Source organism: Heptranchias perlo, chromosome 7 (genome assembly GCF_035084215.1).
Source record: "Heptranchias perlo isolate sHepPer1 chromosome 7, sHepPer1.hap1, whole genome shotgun sequence".
Classification (NCBI taxonomy): Eukaryota; Metazoa; Chordata; class Chondrichthyes; order Hexanchiformes; family Hexanchidae; genus Heptranchias; species Heptranchias perlo.
Genome location: NC_090331.1, coordinates 67,228,146 through 67,244,040, shown reverse-complemented (window position 1 = coordinate 67,244,040; position 15,895 = coordinate 67,228,146). Strand labels below are relative to the sequence as shown.

The following is a 15,895-nucleotide window of genomic DNA, read 5'->3' as shown; positions in this document are numbered from 1 at the left end:
AACATCCCCATTTCTGACCTTATGATGGAGGGAAGGTCATTGATGAAGCAGCTGAAGATGGTTGGGTCTAGGACACTGCCCTGAGGAACTCCTGCAGCAATGCCCTGGGGCTGTGATGATTGGCCTCCAACAACCTCTACCATCTTCCTTTGTGCTGGGTATGACTCCAGCCACTAGAGAGTTTTCCCCCTGATTCCCATTGACTTCAATTTTACTAGGGCTCCTTGGTGCCACACTCGGTCAAATGATGCCTTGATGTCAAGGGCGGTTACTCTCACCTCATCTCTGGAATTCAGCTCTTTTGTCCATGTTTGGACTAAGGCTGTAATGAGGTCTGGAGCCAAGTGGTCCAGGCAGAAACCGAACTGAGCATTGGTGAGCAGGTTATTGGTGAGTAAGTGCTGCTTGATAGCACTGTCGACGACACCTTCCATCACTTTGCTGATTGAGAGTAGACTGATGTAATGTAATTACATTAAACATTTTTTTAAGCCTGCTGAAGCAATATAATAAAAAATCTTTTACCAAACTATTTTCAAATAGTAAATGTTTGTATTTGTGCAAGTGAGTTATTTTAAAAATGAGATTGGAAAGAGTCTTTGCCTCCCTAAATCCAGTTTGACAAGTACTAGTCTGTCTGGTAAAATTGTATGTAATGAAGCTTATTCAAAATGGAGTCAAAGATGGTTTTAGAAACACTAAACAACAAATAGAATTAATTTGGATTTTCATATTTAAATTCTCTTTTCTAGTGCTGCTGGAGGAGAAGTCTTTAATCTTTGTGTGGCTGATCGAGATGAAGCTCTCTCAGAAAAGGACGTGATCAGACTTCTTCGACAGACTCTTGAAGGAGTAGTTTTTCTACACCAAAACAACATCGTACACCTGGATTTAAAAGTAAATTTTCGTCCTTTTTTGGTGCAAGATCTTATTCTGAGGATTTCTTTCCTCACTCTAGTGAGGCATTGACAAACTAGTTTGAAAGTAAAAGCTTTTTTAAAAAAAAATAGTTTTGAGGCTTTTGAAGACTTGTAGGAAATGTTTGCTTTCATTATTTCTATTAAAAGCAGTATATTACTAAACTAGTGTTAGAATACAAAATTATGAGCCATTTTATCTGGAATTGATGTCCATACTTCGCATATTTTAACAGACCTGGTTTAATGCCGTTGTACAGTTAAGTGAGTTTTTTTAGTTTTTTTGGTTTTCTTGTAGCATTATTATGGATAAATATAGCTAAGAATAGATCTTAAACTCAAATAGGTAAAACTCTAAATCTTATTCATAATTTGACTCTTTCCATTTTTGTGGTTCATTTGTAATCTGATTAAATAGTACACTAAATGTGTGTAGTATAGTATTAGTGTTGGTTGTCTTGGTTTGTTTTGACAGATGGCCTTATCACCACACTACCTTCTTTCAGCAGTAGGGTGGGATGACCCTGGCTGCAATATATTCTCTGATCATCATCAGTGCCACAAAGCAAGCATGGTTCAAATGATGGCCATTTTAAGAATGTACAAAACTTGCCAATTGTGATTCTAAATGAGCAGTGCTGGAAATTGAATTCATGACCATGTGCTTGGGAATGAAGTACTCAACATTACTTGAACTGGACTTCCCCAACATTTCGGGTAGTGTTTTTTTAAATTGAGAAACATAAGTTAAAGAACCAGGGACCACAAGATTGTCAAAAGTTGAACAGAGTACCAGGTTAATGCAGGAGTGATTCGGTGATGCCAGACTTGGGTTCTAAAGGCTTGTAGATTGTGAGATAGCTGAAGACAGATTTCCACAGTTTTGGGTCCTGGGAAAGAATGATTTAGGGCAGATGATGGTATGTTTGAATCTTGAATTCAGTACATTGAGGACGTAGGGAGATGCTGTTGTGTTTTTCCCTATTAGGAATAAACTACTTGAGGTGATGAACACAGCACATTGTGGATTGTGTTCATTTTGTTTCTGTTTTTTCTATATCCCAGAAATTGCTGCGGCTCAATCAGAAGCAGCATTTTGCTTCATGTTCCTTCCAATCTGAATACATTTAAAAACAACTATTCTCCAAATCTTCAATTATTTAACTAAAACCTGATGGGAAAAATAAATGCCAAAAAATCTTGTGAAAATTTTTTTGTAGTTAGCAAAATACATCAGTGATTTCCTTTTTGTTGTGAAAATCCATTATTTAGCATGAAATTCTAAAAATGAAAGCTGCTGTTCAAGCTTTACACGTTAGAAGCACTTGCTTTTCAAGTGCAAAGCAAAATGGAATGGTACAATTTTTATAGCATTATATTGCTGTAATCTGCTACGGTCCCCACCACTTAAACCAGGTTTAAATCAGGCAAATAGCACTAACCAATTTACATTACCATTATTGTCAATTGCAAAGATGCCTCTTGCAATGTGTTAAGCGTGTTTTCTATTTTAGGCAGAAAAAGGTGTTCAGTAAGTAATTCACACTTCATTAAGTTGTACTTCTATATAACTTATATAACAATAACCCAACCAAGCTGTTCAGGTACAACTAATCCAACCAGTATTTTATAACTTCTATCTGCTACTTCTGCCATGCTTCACTAGAGTTCAAGTACCTTAGCTGCTGCTACTGCCATTCTAATGCAGGCAATCATTGAGAGAAGAAAGTTACGGCAAACAAGGAATACAGATTAAATCAGAGTATGCCTTTTCTATGTTAAGTACCTATGGCACAAATGCGTAGGTTCTTTTGAAGGAATTGTTTTGTCCATTTTAAGGTTTAATTAGTGTCCGCGCTCACTGACCATGTAAACCGTCCAACGCAAAGAGCAGGCAAATTGCGCTAGCACTAACGCACCTGCTATAAGCACTGGGAATTGAAATTAGCTTATCATGTACAACAATCCAAATGTTTGTTGTAATTTTTTTTAAAGTGGAAACTTTTATTACTTCATCAGGGCATTTTTCTTGAATCCCCGAGTGGGGAAATTCAGAGAGCATGTGATGAGTAAATAGTTCCTCTTGTTTAAACAAATAGCCAGATACATTTTGCACAGCTCTATAAAGACTGCGGTTGTAGCTCTGTACAAGTGATTTTTTTGCTGTGTGCAACAAATAGTTTGGTTAGGTAGCTTTATTTTCAAATGTTTAATATACATTTATAAAAAAAATATTTTTAGACATGACTAAAAGGAAACTTGACATATACATTTCATTCAGATTTTGAGAAGGTTGCATATGTAGCATACAGCAGGAACATATTGCGAATGTGCACTGTTGGCAAGTTGAGGTATTGTGATGGCAGAAAAAGGGGGGAATCTTATCTGCAAATAAACAAAACTTACCAGGACTTGGCAAGTAGCGATTTGAAATCTGTTCCATCTTCAATGTTTGATATTACGTACAATTTGTCAGGACACCAAACAAAATGAGCACTGCCCTCACTCCATCTCCACTTTCAATCTTCTCTGCACACTTTTCCTTCATGGAAACCATTGGAAGGGAAAGGATCTCAACGTAATATTAAAAAATAGCTTTAGATGTGAGCTATTGGCCATAGAGCATCTATTAAAAAGTTGCCACCTATTGACTCTGAATATTTTCAAGTCAAATTATGGAACAGAACATGTTTTTTTTTAAGCACAATATTCCGGCTAAAAAGTCTTTACAGCAAACAGCAACTTTTTAGCTATTGATGCCGTCTTGAAGATTGCCACTAATGCGGCTTCAATCCAGTAAATTGAGTTGAACTTTAGTAATTGAGTTAAAGCTCTCGTTCCAAGCTGGAGCTAATTCTGGAAATGAGCTCCAGCTTGGAACTTGCAAAACTTTTGTGCTGCCAAACTGGAATATTTTAATGTTAGTACTCAGTACAAATGCCAATGCTCTACACAAGGTAGCAGGCCATCACAGTATTTTCTAATCTTTGATTAATATATTTTCAATATTATTTGTATGATAAAAATGTTAAATTTGAGATTTTAATAGCTTATCAGCTAACTTTTTTTAAACATAAATGAACATAGGAAAACCACTGATACCTATAATGCTGTAACTTTGGTGGATTTAACATACTGTGCAATGACAAAGTAGTAAGTCAAGTCATTTAACTCTTATTAGTGCATAGACAAATGCCTAATGACCCTTTGTGTTCCCTTGTTTCTGCAAACCACTAAAGACAGCTTAATGTAGTTGAGATTTGGGAAGGATTTGCCTTAAATTTTGACTTTTTAGAGATTCATATAATCTGTCTATGCAACAATATATGAGGATATATTAAAATGTGGTCCTTTGTTTAGATTCTTGGTATTGATACTTGGCAGATTATTAAAACAAAACCTTTTAGTTCAAGTGTGATCAAGATTTATGCTATATAATTTTGGTAGGAATTCACTTGCTTTTGCTTGGAGACCACATCTAAGTAAAATCCCTTCTGATAATTGACTAATTTGCAAGGCATGTTATCTACTTTATTTTATTTGCCTAATTAATATTTGTACTATTGCTTAAATGTTATAACTGTTGAGATAGCCCCAAGTTTATGTACAGTGTACAAATTTGTGCAATAATTGTAAATTCAAATGAGTAACTAATGAAGTATTTTGGAATGACTCATGACATTTAGAACATGGTTATTCACCATGAGGTGCTATGGACAAGTTAGAACATTTTGCAATAATATAAACCAATGCTGCAGGTTAAACGTGAATCATTTTTAGGCAACTTAAACATCTTGAAAAGAATGGGTTACTATGCCATATAAGTGCAGAATATTTTAATATTTCAAACCTGTAATGGATTGTTTTGAAGTTGTGTAGCAAGCCAATTATGCAAGTTTTTTTGCTGCATTTCTTTTATGAAGTCATATAAATGATATTCATATTGTTTTGCATTTTTTAAATGCAATTTAAGAAAACTTGCCAGTATTATTTAATTGAATATATTTTGTCAACAGCTAGCCTGTAGGTATACAAGAGATAGTAGCCCAAACCTACATGCTTGTTTATTTTTTCCTCCTTTTTTTATGTGAGGTAATGACTGGCCCCTACTCAACTTTCATGGCAGTGTTGGAATACTCGATTGGAAATTGTGGCAGTTTGTATTTTGGCTTTTATATTAAAAAAATGGTTTGGAGCAGGAGGAGAGAAGAGGTTGGTATTTATATAAATCAATCATCAAGTGGCCAGAACGGAAACGTTTATATTCTAGAGGTTTGCACTAGTAACAGCGCCTTAGGTAAATTTAAGTTATAGAATAGATTTATGCCATGTGCCCCGTTTTCAAAACATTTTCTGAACTGGTCTAAAATATTGCTTTGGGGAGAAGGGAAGAAATTAAAAGACCCAGCGACAAAAATTTGCATGGAATTTCTTTCCAATGCTCTGTGGACTAGTTTGCAGTATTCTTTTTGTTCCTCCTTTTTGAAATGACAGTTGGTGAGAATGACACTATTGATTCTTATTTCACCACTATTGTGTTTGTCTTGGTCATAGTTTCTTTCTTTTGCCATTTAATGATTCTTTTGGGCTTAACCAGGTTATACAGCTCCAACAGCTGAGGATAGGCAGGTGACTTCCCAAGCCTTGGACTGTGTTGCTCATGAACTAGTTATTGAGAAGTTTGAGTGTGGCTCAGAGATTATGTGGTCTTTCAGGGCAGTGTTAATCAGCTCATTTAAATATTGCTTTAGTACACTTCAGTCTGAAAGATTCCACAAATATGATGAAAATATTAAATTTATGCAGTATGGCTAAGTTGCTTTATAAATTGGACCTTTGGGTTGATGACTTGGTCAGGTACAGATCCATAATAAATTGCTTGAAGCATCAAAAACTATGTTGGTAACATTTTGTGTGTTTGCTAACTTGCTTTATTTTTGTGTGTTTTAGCCTCAGAATATCTTATTAACCAGTTCATCACCATTGGGTGATATAAAGATAGTTGATTTTGGCTTGTCCAGAAGAGTTGGCAGCGTTGGTGAATTAAGAGAAATTACAGGAACGCCAGAGTACATTGGTAAGATTAATTTGTTTTTAAAAAGGCATTATGGAATTTAAGTGTGCTTTTTAAATAAATAAATAAATTTACCAATTCTGTGCTCAGTGGGGAGCCACACTTCCAAGGGAGTGCAAGTGGCTGATTTTGGTATTGCAGCATTGTAGCCCTATCTCTAATCTGCACTCCCTTTGATTCCCACACATCCAGTGGGGAGCCATGCTCAATGAATTTATCCTAAGATGCAAATTTAATTAAATATTTGTGTCTCTTCCACAAATCTTGAATTTTTGCTGATGAACAGAATGTATGCTTGATACAAATTATAATTTGCGTTATGGAATGGATAGACTTTTGAAATTGTTTAAATCTAGAGTTTGAAATGCATTTTGCAAATGTCACAAGTTAAAGTTATTCAAACATAGGTTAATATTCATGGAAACTGAAAAATGGATACCCTTTAGTAATCTATATATCAGAAGTGGTTTGTTGAAAAACCCCTTGTGCACAATATAAATGAGCTTTAGTATATACTAATCTAACCGCTGGACCAGTGTGGTTTCTTTTTCAAATATATTGGTTAAATTTGTCTTTTTGCTAGTTTTCACCATCCAACTTTTTTTTTGTTTCCTTCTCCCTCCCTTCATCTTCACTAGAGAAGGCTAAGAGGAGACTTAATAGAGATTTTTAAAATTAGGAAGACTTTTTTGATAGTGAATAGGGAAAGACTATTTCCTCTAGTGTTAGTGACAAGATATCAAATTAAAATCCTCTGCTGTGATGAGAGATTGGGAGAAATTTCCTAAAATCGGGTTTGGAGAAAAGAATGCCTTTCCACAGAGAGTTATTCAGATCATGTATCTTTTGAGGGAAAAGTGGATAAACATTTTAAGCCGAGGAAGAGGGCTTCGGGAGAGAGCTGGACAGTGGGCCTAGTTTTGGATTGTTCTATCAACAAGCCAGCTTGGATATCATGTGCTGAATGGCCGCCTTCTATAAACGTTTTTCTGAAACTTGCTGGGACCAAAGAATCCTCGTGTTTTGCGTTAGCGATTTATTCACATGAGCTTTGGTGGTTCATGTCACTGGGCTTGTTGATTGCAGGAGTGTCGAGCCTTTTTTTGTATTTCTCTCCCTAAACCCCTCTGCTTCTCCACATCCCCTTCCTCCCTTAAGATCCTCTTTAAAGCTCACCACTTTGATCAACCTTTTGCTCACCCTTCCTAATATCTCCATTTATTTAAAAAGCTCAGCATCCTTTTTTTGAATACACTGTGTAAAGGGTTTTTCTATGTTAAAGGCAAGTTGTTTTCCTTGTCTGACATCCACAAGTGCATTTTCTAGGTAGTTGACAGTTGGGAGTGGTTTTGTTTGTTTTCCTCCTGGTCAACATTACTGCTTCAACCAACACCACCAAAAACAGATTAGCTGGTTATTCATCTCATCGCTGTTTATGGGGTCTTGCTGTGCATAATATGGTTGCCTGCATAGCCGTGACATCTTTAAAAGTAATTAATTGTACATGGAAGTGCTTTGGAATGTTTGAGCTATTAGGTGCCACATATCTCTGGCTCGCTGTCTCTGGTGTGCTCTCTTGCTCTCGCTGTCTTCCTCCTGGTGCCTTGACCAACATTCTTCTCTCAACCAATGCCACCGAAACAGATTCACCACTGATCTCCTGCCTGTTTGTCTGACATTGCTGGTTCACAATGGCTGCTGCAAAGAATAGTCACTGCATTTCAAAAATAATTAATTTTGTGAGGTGCCTTGAGACATGTTATGTTAAGATGCTAAATAAATAAAATGTTATTTTAATGGGGAGAGCATTATAACAGACTTAAATTAACAGGGTAGATTGTTTTCACAAAGGCCAGACTCCTATCTATTGAAAGCAGTAATTCAAATCTTTCTTTAGGCTTTAAATTCTGAATGGGCCGTGCTCAACTGCCCATTGTGTGATTTGCTCATGTTACTATTTCAACTTGATTTTTTTCTTTCTCTTGCAGCCCCTGAAATCTTGAACTATGAACCAATCTCAACAGAAACAGATATGTGGTATGTTATTAGTTGTGTAGTAATAGTAGTGTGCTCCTCATACCTGAGGATGATGGCGCCAACAAAGAAGGGAGCAAAATTTCGTGGTGGATGGGTGCATTGTTGACTGTGCAGGCCAATACATGACAGACATTGTATACCACAAACCTTACTTAACCATGTTCCTGAGAGGGTTCTCCTGTTGATCACTGACATTGCCTCCACACTGGCGCAGCATTGTAGCTCAAAGCCCTTCACTCCTCTCTCTTCGGCATGTCATTGATGTCTCAGAAGCCAGGTTTTCTGAAGAGTTATCGACCATGCTTCACTGCTTCAAGTTGAATCTTTAGTATATCTTTGCAGTGCAGTTGTTGCCCACCCTGCTTTCTTCTGCCATCCACCAGTTCATCATAAAGCCCCTGCTTCAGTAACCGTACGTCATCCATCCTAACAAAATGTTAGCCCAATGTTAGCACATTCCAGTACTTTGTTGCTAGTAATCTTATCCTGCCACCTAATACAAAGTAAGGTGCAAAGGTGGCTTTAGTAAACCTTTCCAGTGTTCTATAGATTGGATGTGAAATATGAACATACAGGAGATTGGTCAGGATAACCATCTTGCAAACCATTAGTTTAGTGGCCAGCTTAATACCTCACTGATTCCCAAACATGCTTGGACAGTCTACCAAAGGCCACACTTGCTCTCTGCATATGAGCCATCACTTCCTTATCAATCCTTGCATCAGCAGATAGTATACTTCCAATGTCGGTGAACAGTATTCAATTCAGTTTTGCCAATAGTGATCGATGGTCTAAAATGTGACTTCCCAGGTGATGGTTGATAATTACTTGAGTCTTCAGACTAATAGTAAGCTGTAGCTGCAAGCAGAATCTACAAATTTATCCATCGTGTGCTGACAGTCCTCTTAGGGATGCACCACAAGGGCGCAGTCATTAGCAAAAGTTCTTGTATAATTTATTTGGGGTCTTCAGTCGATGCTCGCAATATTGATTAAACATTTCCTCATGCATTTGTGCATCAATTCCTTTATGAAGATCCCTCGTTGCATCATTCAGCATAGCCACGTAAAAGAGTGCGAATAGAGCAGGGCCCAGTACGCAGCCTTGCTTTACATTATTCAAAACTGGGAGTTATTAGGACAGAGTAATGTCTTGTTGCCTTGCTGTTCTCGACGTTGGGAATGTGTGGCATTTTATAGAGATAGCTGTGCCACCAAGTATCCCACCATGCCCTGATAAACGTCACCATAGCTGTGTAATGTTACATATAAACTGGGATTCTTTGCATTAAAATAGGGTAAACAGTTACAAATTCTACTTTTGTTATTTACAGGAGCATAGGAGTGTTGGTGTATATGATGCTGACAGGAGAGTCTCCATTTCAGGGTGAAGATAAACAAGAAACTTTTCTTAATATCTCACAAGTTAATGTTGATTATTCAGAAGAAATATTTGCAGGCATCTCTAAAACTGCCATTGAATTTATTCAGCAGCTTCTAGTCAAAAAACCTGAGTAAGTAAACATTTGATAGGAAAACTAAATCACATTCCAAAGAAAAAGCCTCCTGAAATGGTTCACAGGTTCTGCAATAACTTAAGTGGCTTTTATACTATATCTACACATTTGTTTGAGTAATCACATGGTGTTTTTGACAACCGTAATGTTTTCTGTGATTGTCACCAAACTACAATTGTCATTTAATTTTTTTTCATGAAAAATTAGCATTGGTAAAATGAATCATGAAGGAAAACATGTCTGATTCAATTTTTATTTGGATTCTAATGTTAAGCCATGTTAAATATATCTTCAGCATAGTACTGTATTAACTATGTTCCAAGTTCTGCCATGGGAGAGGAAATGAAACTCACTTTGGGCATCTTTTGCCAATTATTGATTAGCAGGGCACTGAGAACAAATTGCCTTCTTGTGCTCTTAACCAGAGTACTGTGTGTGTGGTCTAGGGATTGAATGAAATTTCAACGCATAGATGTTTTTCTTATGACTACCCAAGTTTTTCAGATTGATAAAGGGAATTCGATAGCCAGTTTTAAGTGAATTTGCAGCTATGTGCTATATCTGGAAGCAGTTTTCATCACTGCAGACTAGTCAGCTGTGAGATTTTACCAATACACAATCCTTCTGCTGCCCTTGATGTTTTGCTTTTTTGTTCCCATTGCTTCAGTTGCCAGTGGTGACCACTCAAAGTCACTAACCAGTGTGGTTGATCTTCCAAGTTGTACATCTATTAGGATGTCCCAATGTAAGGCATTGAAACCAGATAAATTGGCATGGCACCGTCTGTGGGACTGTGACAAGTTGAGTTCTTTTAAGGGTCTTTTCTGGATTTCTTGCTGCTTTACAATCATAAGTGAAATTGGCAGATAGCTAAATAATACAATGAATACCGGGGTTACCCACCAGTTATGGAAGGCAATCAGTGAATTTGTTTTCAAGGATGACCTGCATGAACGAGAGCTTGCTACACATGTAGAAGGCCATAGGAATCCTGCCTGGCAATCTTTTACATCCTTGACCTATGGATGGCAGATATATTTAAGCCCAGGAACAGATCCCTCTCAATGTCCTTAAATCTACTTAGCATAATGATGGGTGCCCTTTAGCAAAAGTAAAAATGGAAAAAGGTTTGGTTTGTAATTCTTGACCAAATCACTGAAGTGACAAATGAAGTATTGCTGACAACATTGACTATATAACAAAACAGGCTATTGTAGCTCCACTGACACTTGGATATCCAACTTTCAAAAAGGCTATATATATATATATATATATATATATTTGAAAAAAAACTTGATAAGTGCGGAGGATGAATCAAGGATTTGGTTTTGAGAAGAAGTTTGGAGAATTGAATCCAGTCCATTTGAGACCATGGAGATGTAATCTGTGGATTGCAACTGAACAGGATTGAATAATTTAGATTGTGTTAATCTGATATCCTGGAGTTTGTGGGTGAACCTTGGATATGTCAATTATTCAAGATATTAAACAAGCCGGGCATCGTGATTTTTAAATGTTCATTGAAAGTAATGGGGTGGATGAGGTGACTGGTCTTTTCTTATTTCATACATATGATCGTATCAGTGTCCTAAGGAAAAGGTTAATTAGAAATTGAGATGACTGTGCAAATTCCAGAGCATATTATGTATTGTAAAAGTAATAAAAATTTGGCACTGATCCTCTTCTGGGTACTGATCTTGTGTTTGACACATGGTTCCCATTATGTTGTGATGGAATAGAAGTTTCAAATCCATAACTTTTGGCACAGAAGGCAGTGAGGAAGAATTGGCTAGCAGATTATCAAATATTCAGTTATACTTTGTTCAGTCACAAAAGTATTGGAGGCAAATTAGAAATGTGCAAATGGGTAGCTGGCTTCATTGTTTACAGTGCAGAACCATTTAATTACTGTTGCAAGTGCCTTTTCAATGCCATATTGCAACATTGCTCTTCAGGTCTTATGTTGGAGTAGTGCATAACACTCTTGTGCTTTAATGTAAGATTTGGAGTATAACGAGGAAAGAAATATTTAACTTTGTTTATGCTACTTACTTTTGAGCTGCAATAGACATAAATGGGGTTAATCAGGGGATGGGGAGAGGTACCAGGGTCCATCAGTAGTGGGGATGTGTGATCCTGGGATATGACACCGCAGGGATGGCATCCTGGGATGAGAGTACAGGAAAAGAGTCTTAGATTCTGGTACCTCTCGGCAATGCTCCTATCAATACTGGGAGAGATGGGTCCCCGGATGTGGTGATGCTGATGGGGTCTGGAGAACTGGGGATAGGATATAGGATGTACCTGATGTTAGGGACTCCTGGGGTGTGCATGGAGTGGGAGGTAATAGTAGGATGATAATGGTGGGTAGTGAATTGGGTCTGGAAGAATTTGAGAGGGGAGTTCTGTGATGTAGATGGGGTTATTAGAGCCCTCCCTACTTCTTAAGGTGTTGCACAATTCCATTCATGAGCGATTTGACATTTCTTCATTCTGTTTACCTCTGCATCAATTAGAATTGGAATGTAGATTGCATTTTGTGAATGCTTTTGGAGCTTTGTCGTACCTACATAAAAGGTCAGAGTCTGTAAGGATCAAAAGCTATGTGTTCTCTGGTTCACACATTCAGTGAGGAAATTTCCAAACAGGTGAATTCTGTTGTCATCTGGAGGCTGAAAATTTTGATTCATTTAAGGGCTATTCAAATGGGTCAACTTTGCCTGCTTGAGCTAATTGTCAGAAGATATTAGTTGTAAGCATTTGTAGTGCAGCTACCTAGATTAGTAACCATAACTTTTCCTAAGTGGTGTTTTAAGTTGTCACTGAAAGCTGATCATCCAGTATGCTAAATCAATTCTGTCTGACCTCAACTGAGTGGAGGCTGGGTCTTAGTTGGGTTATTTTTCCTTGGTATGTGGAGGATACAAAAAGGAAGGTAGATTACACACCTTCCATGGAGTCATCCTCATTTTTCACTTCAAAAGATCCCACCCATCCATATGTCCTCCTTGGAGTTATTCCTTTTCTTTTTGGCTGTCCATTTCATATTTCAGTACTTGTCCATGAAGATAAATCAATGGATCTAACTTTGGGGTTTCATTTTTATGACACAGGAAGGGAAAATTGTATGAACAGCACCTTATTGTCACTGGCTTAAAAACTTGTTAACAGAAAACAGCACATAAGATGTTCCTTTTGAGTTGGGCTCACTTCTGCAGTATTTAAAGCTTGCTTCAATTTGGAGGAAAAATACCCTATCTACTAGATTGACTCATTGAGGTTGTTATATTCAGTGTTTAAAGTAATTTTAAAGATTGCATTGAATGGTTGCTGCATTTTGTTTTGCTCGTGCTCTTTGTTTATATAGTTTACCAAATAAATTAGTGCTAGTTTATTAGACTGCCATGAAATTGGTCTTTAGCTGTTCTAAGTCACTGGCAGATGCAGAATAGTTTGGTTTAATGTGACCGAGATACTATTCTAACTGAGGATATATTTATATCTGTCCTTTCCTCAAACTAAAACAAAAATTAAGTTAGTTGACAAATTATAACTACTTCCTTTTATCTTGAAGGGAACGATCAAATGCTGAAGCCTGCCTTTTTCATCCTTGGCTGCAAGCAGAAGAGTTGATGAGTGATCCTGTGCCTGAAATTATGCCATGTGTTTCACAGTCTGGAGAGCAGTGCATTAAGTCTTTAGAAGAGAAGAATCCCATCCGATCCCTCACATTTGGGGCATGCAGACATTTGGATAAAGAAAATATTTCTGAAGAATCAACCATCGTTCCCAAACGATTCCGATTTGATGATTCATACAAAAGTTGCCATGAGGTTACTGGGGAATTGGTATTCTGAAATTGGAGGATAGTTGATTACAAGTAAAAGGCACTTTGGGAAAACTTCCCCTTTTTTTATGTTGGGCTTGATCACTTTATAAAAGTGATCCAGACGTATGTGACACGTAGGTGTGTAAATGCCTTCTTGGTAAGTTTAAGCAGTGGCTCTCAATGGAGCATTGACTTGTGCTTTCAAACTTTTAAAGTTTCATGGAGACAGACACATCAGCTTTTTTGCACTTATCTCAATAGTGACTCAAAAACAGGAACTGCTCTTTTTTATGAAATGGGCAAGAATTATGGTTGTTATATTTTGCTTGGGATAACCAGGAGCAAATTGAAAGTGATGTCTTAAATGTCAATTTGATTCATTGCATGTAGAATGGTTCAGATAGTACCTATGTATGAACCTCCTTTTGCAGCAGCTGGCATATACTGGAGAGCTATAACTAGGATCAGTGACTAGTTCACAATTTTTATATAATAGGAAATTATTCAAAATCTTACACAGTTGCAGCAACACCATGAAACGGTTTACTTGTTTGAGTATATTGTGATTATCTGAGAAAACCAGGTGGTGATTCAGTATGTAAGCAAGTTGTTCAAAACTTGTTTCAAATGGTGTGTTGCAATTGTAGTCATAGGTTGAAAATTAAGTTCTTCAAAATAATAAAATTCAGTGCAAAATACGATGATTCCCTGCAATGAAAATTGCTTTGTATTGCAAACTGTTCAAAAACATGCATTATTTTCAGTTGTACCAGAATTCATTGTTGGTTGTTAGCCTGGCAAAATATCTGATTCTTTCAAATCTTACTATAAATGTGGATAAACTTCATTAGAATAAATTTAAAAACAAACCACAAAGTCCTTAACCACTTTCATATAACATTCTGGCTGAGGTATTTCTACTTCTGTGCTCACCTACTCACAATTTTCTGTCCATTATAGTGAATAGGAGAAAAATTATGGGCTGCCAAGTGCAGAGGTGGACAACCCTGGCCTCAATATCTATTTACATTCTGAATTTGATGCAAACAATTGGTATTCATTGTTCTCAACTATTTCAGAAGGAAATCTTGAAATCCAAGTAAAGGATTGTAACTGTTTTCCTGATATGTATTGCATGTGATTTTGCACATTAAACTGAAGGAATAGATGTGGTTGAAAATATTTGGAGAAAATATTTTTTTTACGCATTGGTAACGCGTAACTCATTGGTCCTATTGTACATGTAACAGTTTCCTTATTTTGGAATTAAGGTAACAGATTTCAATTTTTTTGAAGTTAATGATAGACACTAAATGGTCTGTCACAATTGAGAATAATATAAGGTATTGGGAATATATTGTGTGTGTATATATAAATATGATTTTACTAGCTTCATAGAGATTAATGCTTTTAGATATCCAGTTAAAATTTAATATAACCATCCAAGAAGCCTGAATCATAGCTTCAAATGTAGAATGCCTGGGCAAAGCAGAACCTGTTTCTTGGTTATGGCTACTGTGGAAGCCGTGGAACCTCTGTAACCCAATGAAGATGATTTTTTTTTTTCCCCTGTGAAAGTTTAAAACTGTACCTATTGCAGGTCACTTAACTTTTTTTGAAAAGTTCACACTAATGTTTTGCAACTTGGAAATTAAATCTGATGTTGAAGTATAGCTTTCCATGCTTGGAAATCTTTTTTATTTTATTGTGACATTGCAAATTACAATAAATGTAATTTCTCAGGAAGCATTTGTCAGTTTATTTACATTTAAGCTCTCTAGCAAAGATCTTTGCAGTTTAGGAAACATGTTTTAATGCTTTTTTTCCTGAAAACATTATATAATCAAAGCTTCAGATGAAGATTTGCATAGCAAATTCCAGAATTAAGTCCTGTCTGCACATGTACCTGCTTTTTTTAAAAAAAAGAAAAGCAAAACAATTGCATATTTCTTGGTAGGAGGAGAAGAAAAAGCAATTGGGTGCAGTTTAAACCTCTTCTGCAAAAGCAGATGTAATGAGAACAAAATTTATGTTGTGAGAGTGAGCCAAGACGTTCCTACAGCTATGGTTAAGTATTTGTATCTGGTTTTTCGCCTCCCAGGAGATCACAGTTTTGAGTGGGGAATGTATGTATTGTGATGCACACTCACTCACAATTGTGTGGGACAGGCTGGATGGACCAGAGAGTCTCTTCCTGTCCGTCATTGTTTGTAGACCACTCTTGTCCTTAAAGGATTTTCATTTCACAACCCAATGGGAATCTCTGTGTACTGTTAAATAAAGGGATAAAGCTAAAACTGATGCCTTGGTGGTAAAAATTCTGCAACCCATGGTTACTGTATTCCATCCAACATATGAATGTCACATTAAGGTACTCCACGCTGGGATTTTTTTAAAAAAGAAAAGTTAAAGTTAAGTGGTACGATATATTGATATGTAACTGAGGTATTTCAGAGCCCTTCGTGTAGCTCTTCTGTTCGAGTCGTCTTTTGTCAGGGATTGGTTTATAATGTACCCTTTGC

At 36.8% G+C, this 15,895-nt stretch overlaps 1 protein-coding gene across 1 annotated transcript in view; it reads left to right on the top strand.

Annotated features, from left to right (window-relative positions):
- The window catches only part of LOC137323814 (serine/threonine-protein kinase 17B-like), a 30,269-nt gene extending 15,144 nt beyond the window's left edge, over window positions 1-15,125 (top strand). The window contains exons 3-7 of the mRNA XM_067987773.1: window positions 753-897; window positions 5,868-5,994; window positions 7,980-8,028; window positions 9,362-9,541; window positions 13,119-15,125. Coding sequence (XP_067843874.1) covers window positions 753-897; window positions 5,868-5,994; window positions 7,980-8,028; window positions 9,362-9,541; window positions 13,119-13,401 — 784 coding nt within the window. The 3' untranslated portion in view covers window positions 13,402-15,125. The remainder of the gene's footprint in view (window positions 1-752; window positions 898-5,867; window positions 5,995-7,979; window positions 8,029-9,361; window positions 9,542-13,118) is intronic.
- Window positions 15,126-15,895: the final 770 nt, after the last annotated feature.